Source organism: Pelophylax lessonae (genome assembly GCF_965119305.1).
Source record: "Pelophylax lessonae genome assembly, chromosome: 5".
Lineage (NCBI taxonomy): Eukaryota > Metazoa > Chordata > Amphibia > Anura > Ranidae > Pelophylax > Pelophylax lessonae.
In genome coordinates this window covers 341,137,640-341,164,640 of record NC_138772.1, presented here as the reverse complement: position 1 = coordinate 341,164,640, position 27,001 = coordinate 341,137,640, and the positions used below count along the sequence as shown (strand labels likewise).

At 43.7% G+C, this 27,001-nt stretch overlaps 1 protein-coding gene across 1 annotated transcript in view; it reads right to left on the bottom strand.

The window, feature by feature from the left end:
* Window positions 1-26,286, bottom strand: part of GMPR (guanosine monophosphate reductase) — a 100,207-nt gene extending 73,921 nt beyond the window's left edge. Inside the window, exons 1-4 of the mRNA XM_082259615.1 lie at window positions 25,837-26,286; window positions 14,687-14,806; window positions 11,467-11,550; window positions 2,291-2,464 (exon numbers count right to left, since the gene is read on the bottom strand). Coding sequence (XP_082115741.1) covers window positions 2,291-2,464; window positions 11,467-11,550; window positions 14,687-14,806; window positions 25,837-25,923 — 465 coding nt within the window. The 5' untranslated portion in view covers window positions 25,924-26,286. The remainder of the gene's footprint in view (window positions 1-2,290; window positions 2,465-11,466; window positions 11,551-14,686; window positions 14,807-25,836) is intronic.
* Window positions 26,287-27,001: the final 715 nt, after the last annotated feature.

The following is a 27,001-nucleotide window of genomic DNA, read 5'->3' as shown; positions in this document are numbered from 1 at the left end:
CTGGTCAAACGGGGCATGGCTTCTGTCGGACGAGCTGCCATACACATGGGCCAAATGTGTACTAGGCTTAACTAGTAAAATGTTAAACTCCATCACGGACTGTGGAAAATTTTGCATTTAATTTGGAAATGATGGACCCAGAGTCTGGAGGAAGAGTGGAGAGGCACAGAATTCATGTTGCATGAGATGCAGTCTGAAGTTTCCACAGTCAGGGATGATTTGGGGGGACATGTCATCTGCTGGTGTTGGTCCACTGTGTTTTATCAAGTCCAAAGTTAGCTCAGCCCTCTACCAGGAAGATCACTTCATGCTTCCCTCTGCTGACCAGCTTCATGGAGATGCTGATTTCACTTTCCAGCAGGACTTGGCACCTGCCTATCCTGCCAAAAGTACCAATACCTGGTTTAATGATCATGGTAGCTTGATTGGCCAGCAAACTCGCCTGACCTAAGCCCGATAGAGAATCTGTGGGGTCAAGAGGAAGATGAGAGACACCCGACCCAACAATGCAGACGAGCTGAAGGCCGCTATCAAAGCAACCTGGACTTCCATAACACCTCAGCAGTGCCACAGGCTCATCGACTCCATATAACGCCGCATTGATGATGTAATTCATGCAAATGGAGCCCTGACCAAGTATTGAAATCCGACTTTGAAAAAGGAGCTCGCACTGGTTTCCCACCACAGTGCGCACGCTCGGAAACGCGTCAGTAATTACACCGGAAGATCCTGTGGACGAGCATCACGGCCACCGCGCGGCCCAAGCCTCCATCTCACTGCGATTTCACCCTGCTGTCCAAGCCTCCATCTCACTGCCGTGACACCCCCCACTTCCTGCTGGACAGGAAGAGGAAGAGAGGAGATGATTACAGACCCACAGTGATGACTCCAAGCCCCAGCCTCCACATGGACACCGGAAGGACCCATCTTGTTTGCTTATACTTACCTTGATGTAAGTTTTTATTACTTGTTTGCCATATTAAATCACAGTCTTAAAGTGGAGTTCCACCCTAAAATGATACTTACCTCCATCTTCTCGCTCCGGGTCACCTGAAAAACAAATGGATAATCGCATTTTTTTTTTTTTTTTTTACTTACCTCGTAGAGAAGAAAATATACTTACCATATTACTTCCTTCTTCCTCCCCTCGGCGGCCACGGCCCGTCGTCACTTCCTGGTTTTGCAATGATTCCTGGGAGCTGAACGTCATCGCTCCCAGGAATCATTGCGCCTGCACCGGCCCCGACGTCAGTTCCGGGGCGCGCGCGTCATTCCCTTCTAAACAGCTTCTGGGCATGCCCAGAAGCTGTGGAGGGATGACGCGCGTGCACAGTGACAGCGGGGCCGGTGCAGTGCATCGTGGGACCGAAGAAGACGGAAGAGGATGCAGAAGAGGATCGTGCTGGCTTCAAGCTGCCCACACCTGAGATGGCAGCGCTGGACAATACTTTTTCAAGGTAAGTATTTGTCCTAAAAGGTAAGTGCAACCCGGGACAGATCAGAGGCTAGCCGTTGTGGAATGCACTAGCCCTGACTGTCCCGGGGGGTATTTTTATTAAAAAAAAGTATTCCAGGGTGGAACTCCGCTTTAACTCAGAGGCGCCTGTTTTCTCTTTTGTTTGTTGCATGTTTGGAGATCGCTTCTGCTCCCCAACAGGCTGGCCCTGAGCATCCAGACTATTTCCTCATCTCACCTTAAGACTTTATCATAGCCTTGATGTGCTATTATATGGACTATCGTTTTTATGTAGTGCTAACAGCTTGCGCCACTTGTTCCATTTCTTGCAAGTATTGAGTGCCTACTATACTGTACATGGACATACTTTTTAGTAAGCCAACATTTCTGTATTGAAAATCCTTTTTTTATTGGTTTTATGTAATATTCACATTTTTTGAGATAATGAATCTTGGGTTTTCACTAGCTGTAAGCCATAATCATAAAAAGTAAAAGAAAGGAATGTTTGAAATATATCACTCTGTGTGTAATGCAACTATGTAAAAATATACGAGTTTTACTTTTTGATTGAATTACTGAAATAAATTAACTTTTGATGATATTCTAATTTTATGAGATGCCCCTGTATATCCTGATAAGTAAACAGCCTCTATTTTATTTAGTACATAAACCAAACTTACTACCACAATATTAGTAACACATAACGTAGCTGAACATCACATTTTCCAGTGAACTTCAACAGAAACATAGAGTCCAGGCCTTAGTATACAAATGTGGGCCTTTGCGTAGAGAAGCTCTAAGAAATACATGCGTTAGTGGGATCAAAGAACTTACCATAATCGTGTGGTTTGGAAATTTGGCATGGACAGTCTTCACAAATTCTACAAAGTGTTCTGAATAACCATTAGCTACATCCAGGCAAATGTATTTGATAAGAGGAATGGCTTCCAGGATTCTGCTTAGTTTATCCAGGTCTGCTTGGCTACTGCCAGAACTGGCTGCTACATGCTGCAAGAGAACCACATTAAGACTGTAAACAAAAGGAGAAAGAGAACAGAGAAAATAGTAGACTACAACCAACAAATAAAGCGAGTTCCACAAAGAATGTTAGCTCCACAAAAACTAGAAAGTGGCTCCATGGATTACAAACCCCTGGCACCTTTAATTTAGTGTTTAGTATTATACTAAAATCAAACATTTATTATATTGCAGCTTATCAATTCTTAGATGTGATGGCTCCATTCGTTTTCTAATTTAGGCATTTTTTCCTTTATTTTCACCTGCTGATCTGGCTAGCAAGTCAGTTGTTTTTTCAACAGAACAAGCTCTCCTGCAAACGTAGTAGTTAGAGGTTTGAGACAAACCATTTACTACTGACAGAGCTTTCGATGATCAGCTTTTATTTATTTATGTAAAACCTTTATCCCAAAATCAAAAAACTTTGCTATCGCTGCTTATGTAGCTACAGTGAGAGCTGGAGTTTGGCTTAAATTTTTTAGTGGATCTAAATCTGCTAGTACATCCAACACTCCCCTTCCCCCAGACTGACAATTCTGCTGTCCAAAGGTGCCCCCTGTGCTACTTCATTTAGAGAGAAGGTACTCTAATACATAAAGTATATAATTGGCCAGATCACCAGGTGAAAAGAAGGAAAAATAAAACGAATGCAGCCACCACATCTAAGGATTGGTAAGCTGCAATATATTGCATTTTTTTGGGGGGTTTAATATCGTTTTAAGGCTGTTGCTTGGGAGTTTCTTGTGCTAGGCAGTCTTGAGCTTTCTTTTTTTTCTGTTTCAGGTCACTCTTGTTAGCTTTCACTAGGCAGGATGTCACCTAACAGGTGTCACCAGTTAGAACTGATAGGCTCCTCTCAGTTTGGATTGCTCCTGGACTTTCGGAGTGAAAATTTAGCAACCAATAATGGATCCAACTCACCATGATACACTTTCTCTTTTGAGGCTCCTGTTAGCAGATAGATTTTTAATTAAGCTAAGGTGTCCCAACCTACCCCTCTTAGTCAGGAATATCCTTTGTTGGGGGTATTGTCGCCCACATTTGTGGGTGGACACAGGTTAAATATTTTAATGGACTGGTTATGTTTAGCCTAAGCCTTGATGACAGAGCTTTTGGTGTTTGACTATTGTTTGATTATAAATTTTCCTAACCTTCCTAATTTTTCACCTGCATAAGATGTGCATTGATCATGTCGTTTCATGGTGTCATTTGTTGCCTTGTACACACAACCTATAGTACAGTAAATCTTCACATTCCTATGTCAGAAATTTCTGCTTGTGTTTAAATATGAGGCATGTGGCATGGCACTGTAAAGGTTAATGAGGTTGTAAACCTCAGAAAGAATAAAATTTAAAAAAAATTATGAAATACTTACCTTAGAATGAAGCCCCCGCAGTGCCGCCCACTCACCGGTAACATGGCAGACATGTTCGGCTGTCCTGCTTCCTGGTTTGTGTCTTCCGGCCATCTGATTGCCCGGAGGCGCAATGACATCACTCCTGCGCTCCTGCACTCCGCCGTTCACAGCACAGGGCTGTGAAGGAATGGCACGGATGTCCGTTCCTTCAGAGCGCATGCGCCAATGACGTCATCGGCTGCATGCAATGTAAATATCTCCTAAACGGTGCAAGTTTAGGAGATATTTACACTACCTACAGGTAAGCCTTATTATAGGGTTTACCTATAGGTACAAGTTATTAAGGTAGGTTTACAACCACTTTAATGTATGACCTCTGTCTGTAGTCTAAGAACTGACATTTCCTGTAAAGAAACTACACATCCCATAATCCTTGAGTCTCTCAGTCTAGTGCACTGCAGGTGAGAACTACACAGTTGCAAAGTTGCATGTTCCTCTGGTAAATAGGGACAGGTTACCTGCAGTAATACATGGATTTAGAGGAATTCGATCATGACACGACAAACTGAAACCATGGCACATAAGCCCATAATTACAAGGTAAGATAAACAAACAACACAGGAAATATATGTAGCACCCTCTAGTGTGTGCTAGTTGAAGTGTGAGCAGGAAAAAGCATTTCTGGTCCAGGAATAAACCTGAGTCATTAAATATTTGCCAGAGTTATTAAAGGCCAGGGCTGGATGACTCTACCTGGCGGCCCTCTGGTGCCTCCCCCTGATATCTGGAAAGCTGGAGAACATTCTAGAACTAGTGGGTGGAGGTGAGGAGGAGCTGCCTTGACTATTAATGGGCTCTTAGCCAATCCCTAGGAGAGGGCCTGGCAGGGAACTGGGATAACCTCATAAACAGACATGGGCCATGCCAGCAAGGGAGTCGGGTGAAAGATGGAGAGGCCATGCTAAAGAGAGGCTGTCGGTGGCCCTTGAGGGACCCCCACCGGTGGGGGGTTTACCTCGGGATGGAACTCGGGAGGTTGGCCTGGAAGGATCCCACCACAAGAAGCAGTTGGAGGAATTCATGTTGGAGGGGCAGCAGGAGAAAGCAAGGTGAGACAGTGAGTAGATCAACACGGGGCAGGGACAGACAAGGGGAGAGACTATTATTTGTAGCAGATCTCTCTTAAAGACCGCTTTGTGCCAAGTCTTTATCCTACCTTACCCCGGGGAATCTCCATGTATATGTAACACACTCTAGTGTGTGCTACTAGAAGTTTAGTATAGGGAAATTAACTCTATCTCATGCTGTAAACTTGTGAGTCTAAATTGGGTCAGGGTTACTAGAGGACAGGGCTGGATGATCCTGGAAGCTCTCTGGTGCCCTCCTCCCTGGTGTCTGGAGGGTTAGAGAACCTCCTAGAATTAAGGGGTTAGGAGGAGCTGCCATAAATATTTATGGGGCTCCATCCAATCCTCAGAGGTGGGCTGGCAGGGGTTTGGGATAACCCCATAAATAGACATGGGCCATGCCAGCAAGGGAAGTCGGTGGAAGACGGAAATGGAGTGTTGAGGAGAGGCTGTCAGTGGACCTGGAGGAAACCCCTGCCGGGGAGGGGTGCTCAGGAAGGCAAGCCTGGAAGGATCCAGACACTGGAGGCTGTAGAAGGATCCATGCCAGAGAGGCAAAGGGAAGGAGCAAGGAGAGACAGTGAGTAGCTCATCACAAAGCAGGGACAAACAAGGGAAGAGGCTGCCATCTTCAGCAGGCCTTTCTTTAAGACTGCATAGTGCCAAGTCTCCATTTAACCTTGCCCTGGGAGATCTCCAGGTGTGTGTGCCAGTTGGGCAGGATGGGGGCAGAAAGTCAGTCAGGAGGACTGGGAGAAGACTAGCCAGAAGTGGCTGGTGACAGCCAGGTAGGCTAGCATTTTTCTGCAAGCAAGTGGATCTGGGATCAGTGGCCACAGGGAAACAGAAGGAGGAAAGTCATGCTGTTTACTCACTATACTACTTTGTCAAGGGTCTGAGCGTTCCTGTCTGTAATGGCCTTTGCTGAACTGACATAAAGAGACTGTTAGTTCCCCCAAGAGTGAGCAGCAGGAGCTGTACTGGAAACCAAGTTTGTGCAGGAGGAAGGAAAAGTGGACTTTTGTAAATAATTTGGCATCCCATAATTCCCTACCCCATCAAAGTTATCAACCCCTAATAAAACATCAAAATCAAGCAAAGACCATTTTCTGCATTGGAGTATGTGATGGAAATGCTATGTGACTGGCTGTGTAGCAGGGGGAACCTGGGACACTAGTGACTCCTACAGGGTAGTGCTACATATATGTGGCAGTCAGGAGGATTAAGAAGGAAAACAGCCAGGTGCTGCTGGTGGCAGCCAGGTGGGCTAGCATTTCTGCAAGCAAGTGGAACTGGGATCAGTGGCCACAGGAAAGCAGAAGGAAGTGTGTTTGCTGTTCATTCCAGCTGTAACAAAAGGGGCTGCAAGTCCCTGCCTGTAATGGGCCTTTATTGAACTAGCTGAAACTGTTAAATACCTTGGGAGTGTATCATCAGGAGTTGTACTTAACTGAACCAAGTGTGTGCAGAAAAAAGGAACAAGAGGATTCTTTGTAAATAGGGAGGAAGTTGTCCCTTGTTCTGTGTTCTGGACATTTTTCTTTTTTTTTTTTTTTTTAACTTTTTTACGTTCAATACTTTTTTATTAGGTTTTTTAAGAAATGCAAATGTTCACAAATTGCGGACGCAGCCGCCAAATGTACACTATATTAAAAAAAAAAAGTACTGGGATGCCTGTACTTACCATGTGTTACCTTAAAATAAAGTATTGGAAAAAAAAAGAAGCATTCACAGGTCAGGCCAATCAAGTTCCTCCACCCCAAACTCACTCATCCATATCTTTTTTGACCTTGCTTTGTGCACCGGTGCGTAGTCATGTTGCAACAGGAAGGGGCCATCCCCAAACTGTTCCCACAAAATTGGGAGCATGAAATTGTTGAAAATGTCTCTCTATGCTGACGCCTTAAGAGTCACCTTCACTGGAACTAAGAGGCCAAGCCCAACTCATGAAAAACAACCCCACACCATAATCCCCCCTCCACCAAATGATTTGGACCATTGCACATACAAGGTCCATAAAGACATGGAGTTTGGGGTGGAGGAACTTGACTGTCCTGCACAGAGTCCTGACCTCAACCTGACAGAACACTTTTGGGATAAATTATAGCGGAGACTGTGAACCAGGTCTTCTTATCCACATCAGTGTCTGACCTCAGAAATGCGCTTCTGGAAGAATGGTCAAACATTCCCATAGACACACTCCTAAACCTTGTGGACAGCCTTCCCAGAAGAGTTGAATCTGTTATAGCTGCAAAGGGTGGGCCAACTCAATATTGAACCCTACGGACTAAGACTGGGATGCCATTAAAGTTCATGTGCGTGTAAAGGCAGGCGTCCCAATACTTTTGGTAATATAGTGTATCATGAGATATTTTAGAAAGCATGTAGTGCACTGCTAACATTCTTGATATTTTTCAAGTTATCATCCCCTAATAGAAACAACAAAAACAAGTCAAGGACTGTATGTGTATAAGAGAATTAAATAAATGCTATGTGACTGGCTGTGCAGCAGTGGAGACTCGGACATCAGCGATTCCTACGAGGGTAGTACTATATATAACTACATATAACTACAATAAAATCTATGTAGCACCCTCCTAGGTAGGTGCTAGTGAGAGAGTATGGTTTTAAACTCTGTCTGCTTACCAGAGGGGCTGCAGGTAAATCTATATTGTTCTCTGCCTACCAGAGAGCAGGATTTGTTAGTGAGGTCTGCTCATTGTGCTCAGTATGCAATCCATTCAGTCTAGAGAGTGTTTCTCGCTGGTCCAATAGGGAGGCATGTTGGACAGTGGGAGAAAACCTGATGAATGGGTGCATAGGCTTTTGATACAGTCCTGCCTTGGTGCATGTTAGGATACTGTATAAAAGCCAGGAGCACATGTGCTTGGGGTCTTTCGTTGGAGAGTGGAGTTCTGGGGGGTGGCTATTGCTTCCTCCTCTGTAGAGGTTCCATGTGGTCTCAGGAGGTCGCTTTGAGGGCCGGAGTAGTGGTTAACAGGAGCTGAATCCAGAGGTCCAGGAAAGCGGACTGAGAGGGGATACATTGGAGCTCCTGTTTCTACAGTATCGTGAGTACAGGAAATTGTGTTAAGAGGCCTGACCTGAGGGGGGCCACCCCTGCTCATAGGATAGTCATAGGACAGGTGTCAGCAGAAAGAGGATGCTAAGGAGAGTATCCTGAAGATAATATATTGTTCAAGTCGTCTTGTAAGAGAGAGTAAAGAAAACAAGAGACTGAACCTCCTTCATCTAAAATGGCAGGATGAATTAACAGCCTGACTGTTCCATATTTACCAGCAGAGTTGTGAAGATAGAAGTCCTCAGATATTGTGAATAGTTAAATTGGAGTATCCCACTATTTCCTTCTCCTATCCCAATTATCAATAAACAACAAAAAAACAACACCCCCCTAGACTGTGTATTCTTACTAAGAGCCAAAAGGAGTAAGGAGAGATTCAGGAACTTTATTCACTTATAACCGTATGCTGGTAACCAGGGGAGCCCGCAGAGTCAGTATCCAGCAGTCCCTATGGGGGCAGTGCTACATTTAGTTAAAACAACCAAAGCATTTCAAAGCGTACAATGCCTTTAAGAGAAGAGGAAATGTCTCTTTTAATGCTATAGGTTTATATAGAAGAAGTGCTGTTAAGTGGTGCATGAATGAAATGTACAACACATCAGTCATGCTGACATATTAAAAGCCTGGGTCAAAAGATCAGTTTCATATGAAGCCGTTTGCTCATATCAGATCCATATATAGATTAACTTTATATAAAAAAAAAAAAAAACACGCAACGGAGTTTGCTCACGCTATATACATTGGAATTAGTACATACAGCAGGATCTGTCCTAGAGAAGAAATAGTGACAAGCAGAATTATGACTAAAACAGGAAACTGTCTGTCTGTTAAGAAAGAGTAAATGAATTGCTTTTTTAGCAACATTCGGAAATTCTGTTAAAATTATACAAAAATAAACTGTGAAGCAGCATTCATCTGATACTAATGACTTCCTACCAGACACTGGAAACCCCAACAAAACTGTGCTTTAAGAGCATCTTACTCACTATTTTTTTATACCCAGTTTTCAGCATAACCATCAGCTGCAATGATCTAATAACTTTCATCAATTTGAACATGTTACACCCGTATTAATATTAATGTAGACAATCTACTCACACCCCCACACCCCCACCCCCACCCCCACCCCCACTGTGATAGTGGATGGCGGATCCTCTCCTCACACACGCTATAAAAACCGTGCGGCTATGTGGGGCTCCACATACACATCCGCATCATTCATAAGCACAGATCTGTGAATGAATGAACTACAAGTACTGTCTTCCATCATGGCAGATGATTTGTAGTTCTCAATCAACTACCAGGGCACTGATCAGCACCCTGGTAGTTCACTGACAGTTCCTGCATATGAGTACCTGTCTGCCAGTATAGAGGGCAGATTGCTGCCAGCAGTGTCTGCAGGAGCCTGACATTGCACCCTTGATCCTCTGGTACAATAAATAGATTGTGCTACAGTTGTAAGTGTTTATCACTTTGGTGCTTGCAGCTACAAGTTAGTGAAACTGGTGTGCCAAATGTATTGAATACTGAATGTTTTAAAAACCTTACCTCAATGTATATTTTGTAATTATGTATGTACCGGGGGTCAGCCATATTTGTTCATTACATAGGCAGGCTGTGCATTGCAGTGCTACACAATGAATAATTCAGCTATGCTGCTCATTTTCACATTGTAACTCTATAATCTATAAATTGTTTATATCACAAAGTTATAAAACTATGTAGATCTGTGGACAGATGTGCCAGCTCCATCAACAATTTAAGACGTCTCGGTCAAATTGTGTAGGCAGGAAATGGGAGATCCATGGCCTCCAAATTGCCTGGAATTTCTGTAAGTTTTGCTTAAATTTTGTTGTGTATGAGGACAGTGTGGACCCTGGATTTAATTTTGGTGGTTACAAGAAAACCCTGCGTACGCGCGAGCTCTGAAACGCGTTGTGTCATCCATTGCCTCCGGTGACGTCACGCAGCGTACGCTGCACTCCAGCTTGGTCCTTGGCGCCCAGCCGTATCTGGAAGACGGACGATTCCCTGCACAGTGTCGTTCTGCCCTTCAGACTGACTCTTTGGCATTTCCACTCTCCGGAACCCCTGAAATCATCTGATATATGGCTGACCAGAAACATTTTACTACACAACATGTATGGCAAATATGAAGAAATGTGCCAATCTGTCCACAGTTTCAAGAACTGTGTGATGTGCAACTTGGGCAATATTGGACCACTCTAGAGGGAACCAGGTAGTATCTGATTAGGACTTTATGGTTTTTCTCCACTGGCAAGACATTGGTGGAGCAAGATTCGGCAGCCTCCAACTCTATTCCTAAATCTGATGTTCATTTTTTTCTGTAGGCAGGTGGTTGCTGTGAAAAGGGTGTCATGAGTTGCGTATAGTGAAAGAGGATCAGACCAAGGACAGGCAGGTCTGAAGTGCATTTGGATTCAAAGGATGTAAGCATTCTGGGTCCTTCGCAGTATAATATGCAAGACTGAACGAAGTGTTTTATCTGTAGGTATTGGAGAATTCACTGCTTAGTAAAACCTTTTGCACAATTGCTACAAGAATTTCTTTTTTCTAAACTGTACTAGGAATGTGACATTTTTTTTTTTTACCCCTGTTCCAGGGGCGTAACTACAGGGGTTGCAGGGGTTGCGATTGCAACCGGGCCCAATGCTCCAGGGGGCCCAGCATTGGATAGGAGGGGAGGCGGGGGCAGCATGTGGAGAAATCACTGTCCTCCTTGTTCCTCCTGTAGCTGCAGAAAGAAAATGGAGGAGATTGGTTCCTCTGTATGCTGCCCCCGCCACTCCTCCTATCCAGTTCACTTGTGTTCTGCTGTCTCTGGGCCCCTGTGTGCTCCCCTGGTCCCCATCCCCCCCACTGTGATCCCTCCCCTTTCCTGCCGGCTGCTGCAGGGGATGTGTAACAATAGAGAAATAGAAAGGGGTCGGTAAATATGTAATTTACCAGCTCCTTGCTTCTCGAAATGGACAGAGTCATAGTCAGTGACATTGTAAAAAAATAACATAAAATGATAAAAAAACAATACAATTAAAATACCAAAAAATAAAAACTACTGACACCAGTGGGTGAACTTCCAGGATCGCAAAGGTCACACTTGCAACCGGGCCCTGGCATTCCACCACCGTGGGGAGGCCCCAAGATGGCAGGAAGGGGGCCCACTGCAAAACTTGTGAAAGGGACCCGCTGTGGGACCGCAATAAAGGGCCCCGCAAGCGGAGTAAAGGGCCCCAGGATCAGTGGGAAGAGCCCCGGGCTTGAAGGGGGGGCCCTTCATGGTTTCTTGCACCGGGGGCCCTGAAGGTTCTAGTTACGCCTCTGCCCTGTTCTATTTAAAATGACTTTCATCACACAGTATTTTTTTTTAAACATATACAGTATACTTTGATCATGAGAATAATTGTACCTCGAGACATTCTGGGTAAGTGGAGGCAAATTTCTTCCAGTCTTCTAAAGAATAATGCTTGTGAATTGCAGTAAAAAGTGTATGCTAAAAGACAAATGGGAAAAATGAGTAACTAATAGAGAGTACACCATATTGAGAGCAAGAAGTCAAACATGCTAAAATATGTGAACTATTGCAAAGAAAAGTAAACAACATATGAGATTTCAGCCACCTAAATCTCAGGGCTGTATTTTACTGCATTCTCTAGAGCAGGAGTCTCCAAAATTTTTATACAAAAGGGCCAGTTTACTGTCCTCCAGACTTTACAGGGGCTGGACTGTGGTCATTGGGAGTAGAAATTGCTCTGGCTTTAGAGGGATTAAACAATGCATCTTTGGTATCAGGGGGATTAAAAGTGCCCTATCGCTGGTGTCAGTGGGAGAAAATGTGATCCAACTTTGGTGTCAGTGGGATTAATAGTGCCCTATCGCTGCTGTCAGTGGGAAAAATAGTGCCTCACTGTTGGTGTCAGTGCGATTAATAGTGTTCTATTGTTACTGTCAGTTTGAGGAATAGTGCCCCATCGTTGTTGTCAATGGAAGAAATAGCGCCCCATTGTTAATGTCAGTAACAGGAATATTGTCCCATTGTTGGTGTCAGTGGGAGGAATAGTGCCTTGTATCAGTGGAAGGGAAAGTGGCCCAAGGGCCAAATAAAGGCAATCAAAGGGCTGTATCCGGCCCCTGGACTGCAGTTCGGAGAGCCCTGCTCTAGAGCAAGCAAATGCATGAGATTAAGAATATTAATTGTTTTCCATAAAGTCAGTTCCAACTAATGCGTTAGAAGTATTGCTGATTTGGGTGACTATTTGGGTTACTATTCTGATTCTGAATGTACAGGCACTGCTCCCAATCCTGATAGCACTGATCGTTCACTAAAAAAAAAAAAAAAAAAAAAAAAAAAGGTTAATTCCAGTGTGGCGCTGGGCAATCCACCTGCTGGGGCTTGTGTATTTACAAGCAGCCACAGAGGACTGATGTGAATGGCAGTGCTGGTCTCAGAGCAGTCCCTTGGTGCCAGAGACCCCTGCTTTCAAATACAAATCTGTCTCTTTTCAAGCAGTATGGTCAAACAACGGGTGAGCAAACTGTCCGACTATGCAAGGGGCGATATAAATAATGGGACATTTTTTACTTTAATGCAGAGAATGCATTAAGGTAAAAAATGTCCAGCCTTTGGAACCACTTTAAAACTGTCCCCCCCCCCCCCCCATTTTCTTCCTTGCTTTAAAGGATAGGAAGACATCAAACATAGCTGGATTTTTTTATGTAACACGTACGGGGGAGGATCCTGCACACGCTGTAGCACCCATATCGCTGTCCATGCCCGCCCTGGCTGAGTGCCAGTACATGTGAGTGTTTTTTTTTTGTTTTATTTACCCCAATAAAGTATACGTCACAGAGAGCACTAGATCGCTGTATTTATTTCACACATGTATCGTATTATGATGGTGGAGAGAGGAGTGTGAGGAGGCGACCACCCTATCCCCTTCAGTGTGTCAGCGACACTGCGGATATTTTACCTGAAGCACCTTTATACAGAGGGAGGACAGGAGGAAGTCACCTATCCACACCTACTGGCACCTGTGTGTGCAAAAAGCAGGTTTGGCTCATTATAATTTGTGAGCCAAACCAGGAGGTGAGTGGCCAGCATTACCATTTATGCACCAAGGCACTTTTTAGTTATTCAAGCACCAGCACTTGGTCTTTTGGTACTAACACGGCTTAGAAGATATCACCCATTTTTTATGGACTTCTGTGCACCTATTTCTAATTCACACTAGTGTATGCATATGTGTGACGAGCACCTATTGTGACAACAATCATTTATTATTACTATTGTTTTATCCACCGATATAGTTTTTATCACCTGTATATTTTTTATCACATTAATTAAGAGCACTTGCACTTTGATTGACCCCCCCCTCCAACTGCCTACTTTACTAGAACAGCTGAAGCCTCCATTCATTTTACTGCTGGCCACGTCTGTACAGTGAGCTCTCACTGAACTTCTATAGCAATGTTTCTCAAGACTGAAAATGTTGTAAAGAGGACATCAGCCACAGCATGTGAACATCAGAATAATCTGTAGCTGTCCTATTTGAATATGTGAACCGGTACATGGTCACAGCTCCAAACACTTTTTTGCACTGCGCTTTTTAGAGCTGGGACTTTTGGCTAAAGACCGGGGGCAATTTTTGTTACTAGGCCTCAGGGCCCGGCCAGTGCACCATGCATGGCCACTTATTTATTCATTTTTCTCCCACGTTTGTCACCTTTCACTTTTGTGCGTGTTGTCTTCTCACTAGGATGGAGGGTGTGAGTCCTCTGGCTTATGCTGAAGTCTAGGGTGAGAATGTGTGGCCCTCAGGCTCCTTCCTCCTCTGTCCCTGGGGGGGGTCGCTCTTCGGGAGAGCCCCTTGACCAAGTTTTCAGGTTGGCTTCGGCTGCCCAGAAGAACGGGGTCTGCCAGACCTTCTGGCTAAGCGGATCATTGGAACCCTTTGTCCCTGTCAGGAGCCTTGCGCCCTGGGGAATCAGGGTAGAGGTCCTACCCCTTCGGGGGAGGACAAAGCACACCCCTACGTGCACTTTTTGTGTGTGTTCACATGCATTTTTTTGTGTTCACTTACTGGGTTTTTTTGTTTCGTTTTTTCAACACTGCAGATAAGAAAATTTGAGTAAGTAAGCAGCCGGGATGGCAGAGAAGATTGATCATGTGGACTCTGCAAAGCATCCTGGGTTATTGATATCAGCAGACTGCTCAGGCATAGGTGCTAAAAGTTGCAATCCCTCTGATCAGTCACCCAATGTTCACCAGCACAGTGATTACAGATCTTTCTAGAACACTCGCCATCTATACTTACAGAATGGATGATGAGAATTTATAGAGATGTGTCTATTTTTATTATTATCTGCCTTTCCAGTATTGCCTATATGCAACACAACAATGGTCAATCAATTCAAATAACACAATTGGAGTTTTGTTTGATAGCTTTTTCATGTTGTTCCTAGTGTGGAGTCAAAATTCAGTGACCCTTCCACGGTCCAGAGGTTGTATATAAGGCTCGTAAAATATACGTATTGTGTTACATAAACATTACAGTTACTTGAGCTGGCTAAATAACTGAAACATATGCATAGCCATTTTTAGTCTTTAGAAACAGATGACTGATGCTGACCTTGCTCAGTGTTCTGGCCATCTCAAATGTTCCTACAGTATCCATATTGGCTGCAATTATTGGAATCCCAGTATAGGTTTGCTTGGAGTTTCTAAATGTGAAGGTGCGTACCAAATCCACCTGTAAAAAAACAAATCCATAATTATGTGATGACTTTCTGCCCAGCAGCGTATGTAAAAGTCTTACATTTGTATCACTTAGAGACAGCCATACCCAGTGGTGCATTATGTGGGGCCTCTTCTCCCTCATGCAAGTCACTACTGATACCAATGACCTTTTTAGTTCCCACAGACCCCCCCAGTGCAAGGAGGGCACTTCCACAATGACCACTAACACAATGAGGTACTTCATCAATCACCATGACCACCATTGCAAACAAGTACTTTGCTATTGACTTTACCACTGAGCACCATGTAAAGGGGTCACTTCACCAGGACTAGCAATATAAGGGGAAATTCTCCACTGGCCAGCAATATAAGCCGCCACTTCAGCACTGGACACTCCTGTAAGGGGGCTCTACACTGACCATCATAGTAAGGGATACTTCTCTAGTGATTAGCAACGTAAGGGGACAATTCAATGCTCCTTGTAAGCTGTAGTATACATTACATACTCCTTGACCAATAAACTCTATAAGCTGTGCTGTATAATACATATTGCTGACCAAAGTGTTCAGCTGCTGGTTGCTAGGTAATCATCTATTTTAGGGAAATTCTTCTTTAAGATTGACTCTGACAAGGTTTTAGCTCAGTTATGGTCAGGGCATTTTTTCCCGCAGAGAATAGATGCAGGAACTCCCCCCTTCTGAGCTAATTCTTGTTTCTGATCCCTACCCATCCCTGAGCACTTTCCTTTGATTCCACCCCCTACCCACCTCCCAGTACTTCCCCTTTTAGAGAATACAGAGCCAAGTACCATTTTGTGGTGCTAAGCAATTTGTATGCAATTTGCTAAAGATAACAAGAAAAGCAGTAAAATAGATCCCCTGCAGCCAGCAACAATAGAAGCCCCCTCCTCCCAGCAACAATAAATCCCTCAGCAGCAATGGACCCCTTCAACAAAATAACCCCAGCAGCAAAAAACAGATCTCCCAGCAGCCACAACCCCCCCCTCCCCTTCAACAGTAGAGCTCTTCCAGAAACAATTGACCCCCAGCAACATTAGACCCCCCCAACAGCAACAACAGGCCTCGCCAGCAACAATAGTCCACCACACAAAAATAGATCCCCTCCAGCAACAATAGATCCCCCAGCAGCCAACATCAATAAACCCTGCGGCACACCTCAGCACCCCTTGCCATTACATACAGTACATTCAGTGCTAGAGGTGCCGCGTTCCCGCTGAAAAAAATCCCTGGTAATAACACCCCCCATGATCCCCAGCCTCATGACAGATTTCTTTTAAAGTGAAGAAGCTTTAATAGAACACTCATAGAACCCAGACATCATTTGTAATTTAATAATTTAATTAAGACAAATTTGCGTAAACATGGTGCAGTAAACAAACCCTAAGACCGCATTCACACTGGTACGACTTGGACCATGACTTGTCAGCCTGACAAGTCGCGGTCTGTCACGCTCCCATTGTGTAGTACAGGAGCCATTCTAATAGGAGCGACACAAGTCGCTCCGACTTAGAAAAAGGGTCCTATACTACTTCGGGGCAACCTGGAGGCGACTTGCATTGACTTCCATTATGTGAAGTCCGTGCAAGTCGCGCCAAAGTCGCGCTGCACGCGACTTCACAGGTCGCCCCCTAAGTCGGAGCGACCTAATGTGAACGGAGGCTTAAAGTAACCACTAAATCATCAAATAGATTACTGCCAATGTGCACAATAGCAGAGGATACTAACAATACAAACAAAGAGGTTACCCAGAAGTCAGCCCTGTTAAAGTGCCCCTATTGCTACACTAGAAAAGAATGGTAAAAAAACAAACATACTCGCACAGCATTCATTAGTTCCACCTGCTGACCTCCACATCACTACAGGAGAGAGTAGAGGACAGAAAGAATAACCTGCCAGAGCTAGGAGGGACCCAGGAGATTGACACTGCTGGAAGTCTGGATCAGGGCGACATTTACCAGGAGGCAGCAGTTAGGCTAAATATTTTCACCAGCCTTTCTCAACCTTTTTTTATACCTGAGGAAACCTTGACATCATTTTAGGATCTCTGAAAACCCCTGCTAGAAATGATTTTATCTGCAGTTTACAGAACATTAGAATGACTAGCAAGTTATAGAAAGTTTTCAAAAAAGATTGAAGAATGTAGCATACCTAGAGTATTTACCCCTCTACATTGATGATCATTGTAGGCGAGAGACAACTCTGCCCCTGTTCACGGAACCCCTAGCAACCTCTGGAGGAACTTATAGTTGAGAAATCCTCATTTATGCTGTTCAGAAAACATTTTTAGACTTTAAATAAGATAGCAGTTGCCAAAGAATAAGGGGTTAGTGTAGCCTATTTTAGGCGGGTAATATGGGAGATTTAGCTGCGGTTATGATACAGGTACACCTGTCCTTTGAGGCTAGGTTCACATTTGTGTGATACAGTACAGGAATGCACGCATTGCTCACCAAAAGGCTTATTAACCATGTGTTTTGGTGTGGCACAATTTAAAAAAAAATAGGTACTTGCATAGTTGCCAACATCTGAAAAAAAATTCCAGGGACACTTAGCAGCACAGCTATCAAACACTAAGGCCCCTTTCATACATGCTGTCCGTTGACTGATGAAAAACGGACATCAATGTATCTCTATGTAAAAACGGAAGACAACGGATGATCATCAGTTAACATGCGTTTTCATCCGCTTCTGTCAATGTCCGTTTTTTGAACGGATGAATGCCCTATTTTTCATCCATCAAAAAAACGGATCGGATGAAAAACGGATGACAATGGATGAAAAACAGATAACAACTGACGAAAAACGGATGAAAAACGGATGACAACTGATGAAAAACGGATGACAACTGATGAAAAATGGATGAAAAACTGATGAAAAAACAGAAGAAAAATGGATGGAAAACTGATACATTTTGACCTGACTGAACTGAAGAACTGAACGGACCGTATGTGTGAAAGGGGCCTTACTTGAAATTGTACCACACCCACTTCCCTGAACCTCTGCCCACTCCACATAATTAATCTCTGCCTACTTATAATCAGATTATAGGGTCTACTCAATAAAGAGAGAATTACAGAAAACTGAAAAGGGAATTTCACACTTAAAGCGGAGTGCCACCCAAAAGTGGAACTTCCGCTCATTTGCTTCCCCCCCCCCCTTTCGGGGGGGATGGGCACCTGTGTTTGACAGGTACCCTTCCCCACTTCCGGGAGATGGCGCCGTGGCGCTGTCCCTTGGAAGTTTGGCCCCCTCCTCCTTCCTCCGCCAAGCCAATCCAAATGCACAGCGCGCTTCGTGAATGAGCAGTAGGGACCCGCTTGTGAAGCCGCAAGGCTTCACTGCTGGGTTCCCTCACCGGCAATGGCGGCGGCAGCACCCGACAGCCGGTGGAAACATCGGCTGCGGTGCCAACATCGCTGGACTCCAGGACAGGTAAATGTCCTAACATTAAAAGTCAACAGCTACAGTATGTGTAGCTAAAAAAATGGATGTAAAATACTGCGCTACCCTGGTATAAATTAAGCAATGAAAAGTGCACGTGCAAACGTGTAAACAATACTTACATAATAACTTGTTGCTGATATACAGTATTAATACATTAATAAATTAATAATAGGATATTCAATAAATAAATAAATATTTCTGTGGTGAATCTCTAAAGTGCACGTGCAAACGTGTGAACCATGAATATTATAAAATAAATAGCTTTACAGTATGTTGAATAGTATAAATTATTGGACAAAATAAAGCACAAAAAATAATTTACATAAAAGTCCGATATAGAAATAGTCCGTGAAGTGAACACAGCTTAATAAGTGCAAAAACGTGCTCAAAAACTCTTGGTGTGGGGATGGGGTCGTGCGTGCCGGTGATCCTTAGGTTCTAACACTCTGTGCCAAGGGGTAAGGTAGCACACTTACCAGAAGGTGTGGATTCCAATGGCGTACGCCAATAGGAATCGAAAGCGCTTTTTCTGCTGCTCCTGTGTATGGATAGGTGGATGGACGATCTCCAGAAGGTGTGGATTCCAATGGCATACGCCAATAGGAATCCAAAGCGCTTTTTTCTGCTGCTCCTATGTATAGATAGGTGGGTGGACGATCTCCTCCAGGGAAGTGTACAAATACTGAGCACTAAATATGGTCTATGGATCCCAAGGCAGAAATCTGAGCACAGCGGGATCTCCTATGTTAGTTCTGACCAGCAATGTCATTTCAGGCTTTTTAGGTGTCCGATCTCGATGACATGCCTTGCAAAATGTGCAGAAAAACCACCAGGATTCTCTCTGTCCGTGTAAAGCCATTCTGCACATTTTGCAAGGCATGTCATTGAGATCGGACACCTAAAAAGCCTGAAATGACATTGCTGGTCAGAACTAACATAGGAGATCCCGCTGTGCTCAGATTTCTGCCTTGGGATCCATAGACCATATTTAGTGCTCAGTATTTGTACACTTCCCTGGAGGAGATCGTCCACCCACCTATCTATACATAGGAGCAGCAGAAAAAAGCGCTTTGGATTCCTATTGGCGTATGCCATTGGAATCCACACCTTCTGGAGATCGTCCATCCCCCTATCCATACACAGGAGCAGCAGAAAAAGCGCTTTCGATTCCTATTGGCGTACGCCATTGGAATCCACACCTTCTGGTAAGTGTGCTACCTTACCCCTTGGCACAGAGTGTTAGAACCTAAGGATCACCGGCACGCACGACCCCATCCCCACATCAAGAGTTTTTGAGCACGTTTTTGCACTTATTAAGCTGTGTTCACTTCACGGACTATTTCTATATCGGACTTTTATGTAAATTATTTTTTGTGCTTTATTTTGTCCAATAATTTATACTATTCAACATACTGTAAAGCTATTTATTTTATAATATTCATGGTTCACACGTTTGCACGTGCACTTTAGAGATTCACCACAGAAATATTTATTTATTTATTGAATATCCTATTATTAATTTATTAATGTATTAATACTGTATATCAGCAACAAGTTATTATGTAAGTATTGTTTACACGTTTGCACGTGCACTTTTCATTGCTTAATTTATACCAGGGTAGCGCAGTATTTTACATCCATTTTTTTACCCTTGAGATCACTATCTTTCTAGATAGTGCTTTTGATTACTTGCTGCTTCCTACAATACCACACAAAATACCTAGGCGCGAGTATATTATCCTTTCATCTTAGTATGTGTAGCTGCTGACTTTTAATTTTTGGAGGGGGAGAGGGGAGGCTGGAACCCCCGCTTTAAGGCCAAAGTAGCAGAGTTGGAATAATCCTCCCATTCAGCTGCACTACTTGTGCCTAAAGTTTACCACTTCCCGCCCACCCTATAGGCAAATGACGGCTGGAAGGTGGTTACATTATCCTGACCGGACATCATATGACGGCAGCAAGATAATGCACTCTGCACGCCCCCGGGGGGAGCGCAGTGCGGCGATCGGTGATGCCGCGTGTCACTCTGAGGTGTAAATAAGTACGATAAAACCTAATTATACTATCTGGTATTATTTATATTTACATATTACATTTTTTATATGGTCACACCTGAGCACATTTGATACTTTATTCACATGTCATATTACCAGATATTTTTGCACATAAGTATGTTGCTTTACATATGTGATATTTTACCTTTAGGCAGCATCACAACCACATGCCTTCCCTTTCTCACATCCTACCTACCTTCATGTCTGTGAATGTCATGTCTTCACTCTCCAGGAGTCCTTCTCTGCTCTGCTGTGGCGGCACCGATGAGGCGCAGCCGAGAACGAGTGCCTTTGATTTAAAAATGGCGCCAGGTTGCGCCATTACGTAACTGCGCATGTGCCCACCCGGCCGAGCTTGTACAAGCTCAAGCCCGGCAGGCATTGGAACGGCGCATGCGCCGTTATGATGTCGGCCCGCAACCATTTTTTTAAAGGGGGCCGGCTGCCCGTAACGGGTATTTACCAGCAGCCCGATTAACGGGCGGTTGGCAACACTGATTTGCCAGGACTGATTTGCCTGGCACAGTAAATTACCTGGGAAAGGCTCCTATTTGCCGGGACTGTCCTGGCAAAAACGGGACAGTTGGCAAGTATGTACTTGTACTTCTTTGGTGCTCATAGGACAGCCTGTTGAAATGAATGACTGCTCTAAACATGAAGCACCAGTGTGAACAAAGCCTAAAGGTGCATCAAAATGGAAGGACCAGACTTGCTTAAAGCAATGTAAGATTTTACAGGTGTGTGCACCTAATACAACAAATAAATGAAACGGTAAGCACTCCATCCTTGTATAACTAACTGGGAGGTGCTCAATAAAAAATGGGCACTAATTATGATCAAATAAAAAAATGCATAATTCTATCATGTGCTATACATTACGGAAACTCACGTGGTACCCTACTCTAATCTCTACCTCAAGTCTGCATTTTTCCTGGCAAGACGCTTACTCAGACATGACCGGTGCATGACCTGGAACAATATGGGAAGAAGTGTTCTTAAACTGTCTCTCTACACTACATCATGCTTATTGTGCCTTGGGGTCTGTGCTAATGAGGAGGACAAAGAACATGCTTTCTATAGCACCTAGATACACTACAAGATGTGTTGCATTGCATTACAATACACATATGATCCGTTGGTTATGTCATAGGGTGCAACCTAGGTCATCTATGTATATCATTATTAATAATTATATTGGATTTACATAACACCAACAGTTTGGGCAGAGCTTTACAATATCAAGGGGGACAGTGTCATTACTACACAGTTCAATACAGAAGAATAGGAGGGCCCTGCTCATGGTGCCTACAATCTATATCTTTTAATCTATATCATTGTACCAGGAGAATGTAGGTGTAGTCTATTTTCTCCACGGCACGCGGCCCTGTTGCTGGAGAGAAAGTCAGCAGGAACAGGTTCCTCTATGGTTTCCTGGATCCCTGGGGAAGCTATCCCATTGGATGCTGTTGCACCATGTGACTCCAGCAGCCATCTTGGGTCAGAAAAAGCCTATTTAGGGCCCTGACTTCCAGGTTTCGATGTGCCTTGGCAAGTGGCCAGAGTAGGGACAGGTACACTGTCTGTGAGAGACAGTAACAGTGCTAGGGAAAAGTTCCTGACAAGGAGGATAAGTGTAGGGCCTCTTCCATGCTGGACAATCTCCCATTTGGGACCAGATGGCCAGTCCACATTTGGTCCCCTCTCAAATGATGCTGTCATTCCAGCTGGAATCTACTCCTGTCATGCAATTGAACTGTGAATGTGCTGGGTGGCCTTCCCACTGGGCTTATTGTGAACTGTTGTCACATCAGTCCCTGTGAATTATTGACTCCACACCATACTCCACCCCATATATAAGCAGAATGCAAAAAAAAGCATATGTAGTCCAAACTACATGTATGTACCCTTATTAGATACATCTCTGCATATTTCTATATGATGCACAGCTAAGTGTTCCTAGAAAGTATTTTGAAATAAAAGTAACAGTATTTTTACAATCAGCATTTTAGCACATTTGTAAAGCCATTGTCCTTTGCTATTTTATGTCACACCAATTGCACAGACTACTTGCTACTTTCAGGCTAAGTTCACACTTAGTGCGAACGTGGCTCCCAGCAGGGGTCCAGTGCGTCCCTGTTCTGCTTTTCAGGGATGAATCAGGCCTGAATTTTTGCCTGGATTTAGACCTGAATTGGAGCTAAAGACGCACAGGACCCTTGTGCACTCCGCTCTGCAGCTGCCACGGTGATGTCGGACCTGGCTCTATTGAGAGCCGGGCATACTCTCCTGTCATGCGAATTGGATTTTTCCAATTTGCACTAGTGTGAACCCAGCCTGAAAGTGGTAGTAATGTCATTTTTTTTTTTTTTACTTGTACCCAAAGGTAAGTCTATAATAAAGCTTACCTGTAGGTACTTTGAATATCTCGTACACGTAGATATTCCCTAAACATGCAGCTTGTGATGTCATCAGCGCATGCACTTTGAAGGTCCAGCATACTGTCCTGGACCTTCAGAGCTCCGTGCTGTAGCTAGCGGCTCCCCCGCGCATTCAGAACTCCAGTCTTCTTTCTCCTCTGTTCGAACCCAGAAGAAAGACCAGGTGAAGATGGAAGCCCTGTCAGCGGTTACATCGCACCGCTAGAGGGCTTTGTTCTAAGGTAAATATTTAATTATGTGCTAGTATGCAATGTCATTGCCTTTGCATGGGATTTTTTTTTTTTTTTTGCCAGCTGGGGTTTACTACCTCTTTATTAGGCCCCTTGAGAATGCAAATCTGTTACTAAGGCCCTTTTCACACAGGCTTTCTGATCTAGTCTGCCAGTTTTTCAGGCAGATCTGTTTGGACGCTCCATGCAGGTCTATGGACAGATGGGTATATAATTGTGTCTGTTTACTCCCTTCTGCCTCTATCCAAGTCCAGCAGCAAAACATAAAACAGAAAAGGACTATGTCATTTTCCAGTGTTACAGACTTAAATGTGATGGATCAGCCGTAACCTAATGTAAACATCTGGCAGCCCATTGATCCAATTGGGATCCACAACAGTTCGCTGTCAAAAAGGCAGAAAAACCTGAACTGAATCCATCCTGTTCTGCTATGATTCAGGAGGGTATCTGTTCATGGATCCCCTGCTCAACAGAGCAGAGTGGGCCCTTGTTAAAGGACTCTTAGCCCACGTTCCCATCGGCGCGATTTGACATGCGTCAAATCGCAAGTCAAATTACTGCCTATTTCCGGCAATCGGAGTAGGAGCGTCCCAATCGGTGCGACGCTGACTTTGCGGCGCCACACCAATTTCCAAAGGTAGTTCCTGCACTACTTTTGGCGATTTCAATAGACATCTGTGCGTGAACCCGCACAACTGTCTTTTAAGTGGCCCCCGAAGTCAGACTGAAATGTGGCATTGAAATCGTGCGAGTCCAGATGAACTCGCACGATCTCAAAGCCGCAGTCAGTGTGAAGGAGGGCTTAAGGGCTTGGTCACACCAGCCTACACGTGTTGTGCTCTATAAAACGTGCACATTGGTGTAAAATGTGAGCGTTGGTGCTGTGCATTGTTACAATGCACCACACTGTTTACTCTTTTTCAGCTTGATGTTACATTCAATATTGCAATGCTCTGCGGTAAAGTGATAAGTGGTGGCGTGCGTAAAAAAAAGCAAAATTGCTGCATTTTTAAGCAGCGCATCTCATCGCAGCAGTATGGGATTAACGTAATAAACAATTGTTATCAATACAGATCATCTGGTCTGAACGAGCTCTAAGACATAAAAAAATGGACATCCGGGCCCTGCCCTATCTCGTGCACATTTGCAGGGAAAATGATGGAGACATTAGCAGGAACGATCAAAGGCCCATCCCTCTAATGTGCTTGCAGAATGCAGATGCAGCCTGCAATGCAGTGCTATTTTCCACAGATATGGCTATCACATGAATTATCAGTTTTTTCCTTAGCCAGCTGTCACTGGCGGGGGGGTCAAATTGTATTACCTTGAGTTACCTATGCAATCTACAAAGAAATCCTGAAGTTGTTATGACAGAGCAGTTTCCCAGAAAGGCACTTTGTCAGTGGGAGACACCCACTCACTAGAGTGAAAGCAGTGTGTCTGCTGCATGAAAGCCTTGAAGGTGACTTCTCACTGCAGAGTAATGTAAAAGCTGCTACTGCTCTCCAAACTCATAGTAACATGTGCAGGCCACACATTATTATTATTATTAATATTATCTTACAGGATTTAAATAGTGCTTTACAATGTCAAGAGAAACAGTACAGTTACGTTACAATAAAATACAAGCGGGTTATGAGGGTCCTGCTCATAAGAGCTTGCAATCTAAAATATTATTTTCACACATCAGAAAACTAAAAACAAAAATATTAAAATCGACTCTATTCACAAAAAATATGGATTGCAATTTTTACCAGAAGAATAGCTAAATGATAAAAGATAGCTACATTTACCAGATTTTTCTATTAAATGTAATAAGTAAAAGAGTTACATATGAATATGAAATGATCAAACAGCAGTGTATAGGTTAATCCCTCCCCAGACGGAGGTAGCATTGAATGTAACTGGAGTTGTGTGTCCAGCAGGCAGAACAAAGTGCTTGGAGAATTCTTGAATAGGATCATTGCGGTCTTTGTTATTTGTGTCGTAGGTACTATAAGCCTAGCATTTAGAATGTCCTTCCCTGATTAATCCACTTCTAACCGGAGCTTTGAGTTATTGTATTCTTTGCTGCCAAGGTGAATATATGAGCGCCACAAGGTGAGAGTCTGGCTGCAGCATAGCACAGTCCTATTCCCACTCCCCTATACTGCCCAGCCAGCCTACAGTCAACCTCCTCTAATATACTGAAGCCCCACACTTGCCCCATACAGTAACCCATTAGGGTTGCCACCACATCCATTTTAACCAGGACACATATGAATTACACAGGTTCTGAGGTTAATATAATGCACATAAGGCACTAAGTTAGTTTACTTACGACCTTAAACAGCAGCAGAACCTGTGCACTTAATGTGTGTCCTGGTTTAAAGGGATGAGGTGGCAACCTTATACCCCATACACTTGACCCATACAGTATCATCTTGGGGCTATGCTACAAATCCAAAGACCTGCAATGCTACTGGTATCTGTAACTTCATATATTATTTCTGCATAAAAACTTTACACACTAGCCTCCTGCACCTAAACGCAGACAAACGCACAGTATAAATGATACCATTTAAAACCATTGAATGCATTTATAGGCATTCAGAAATGGCCAGGACTAGATTAAAAATTCAAAACATATGAACCTGCAAAAGAATTATTACAGTCTACAAAAAAATGTGAATTTGCTTATCTTTTGAGCACTGGGCCAGATTAGTTCTGTCAATCATCAGAAGTTATTATTATTATTATACAGGATTTATATAGAGTTCCCGAAAGATTAGCAGTTAAAGGTTGGTGAAGAGTCACATATGAATATAAAATAACTATTTACATAACTAGTTACATATGAATATAAAATAGCACTCACCTCCGATCTGCTTTTAAGGCTACTCCTCTTTGGCCTGAGAAGGACATCTTTGAAGTCCAGTTTGAGGTCTGCATCCACCCTTGGCATTTTTGGATTGAAGTGATCTTTCTGTCCTGTACTGCAGAGATCCTGTTATTGTTACTGTGTATGTACCAGACCCAACCTTTAACAAGCAAAGCCTGAATGTTCTTCGGCAAGAGTATTTATAGTGTAAGAAAAGCCAGCGGTGAACGCACAAGCCCCATATCTTTATTAGGCAAGCGCTGTTTTTAGAAAGTGCTTTTGTAGAGCACAGCGGCAGGGCTCCAGTCTTTCCCTGTGTTCAGGCGGCTGCCAGTGTGTGAGTGGAATAACAGACTCACAAGCACAATCAAACAACAGAACTGCACTGACAGGATCCAGCAGCCAGCTTAGTGTCTCTGGAGGTAGTCTGCAGCTCTCCTTCCTGCACAACAGAGCTGTGAATGAATGCATGCTGGGCAGGAAAAACCCCTTAAGGGTTCATGTTGATGAGCGTTCTAGTCAATCGCTCTGAAAACATGCAGCTTCATTCAAATACAATATGCATCAGTTGCCAAGAAAAAGCTGTGTTTGCTTTGCCTGCAGTTCAAATGCACCCTTATAGGGCATGCTGCGTTCAAAGAACCCCGATGCAGAACCAAGGAGGTCAATTGCAGCCTCTGAACTGCCATATGCAATGTTCAATCAAAGCCGAACACAGGTCACAAAATTTCATTTAAATATATTTCTCGATAGCCACAAAGAATATAAATCCACTATGTGCCCATCAAATGCGATTGCACAAATGGTTCAAGTGTTAGTAAACTCTTTAAAATAAATAAAAAACTTTCCTCCTGCTAGGCAATATCATAATGTGCTAGTATGCCTCACATAGACTAGGGGTCTCCAAACTATGGCCCTCCAGTTGTTCAGGAACTACAATTCCCATCATGCCTAGTCATATCTGTGAATGTCAGAGTTTTACCATGCCTCATGGGACGTGTAGTTCCACAGCAGCTGGAGGGCTGTAGTTTGGAGGTCCCTGACATAGAGGACTTAAGCCCCGTACACACGATCAGATTATCGAACGATCTGTCGTCCGTTTTTTGTGGCATGCTAGTCTGATGTGGAAAGTGTAGAGGTTATTTTCATACGAATTTTCCCG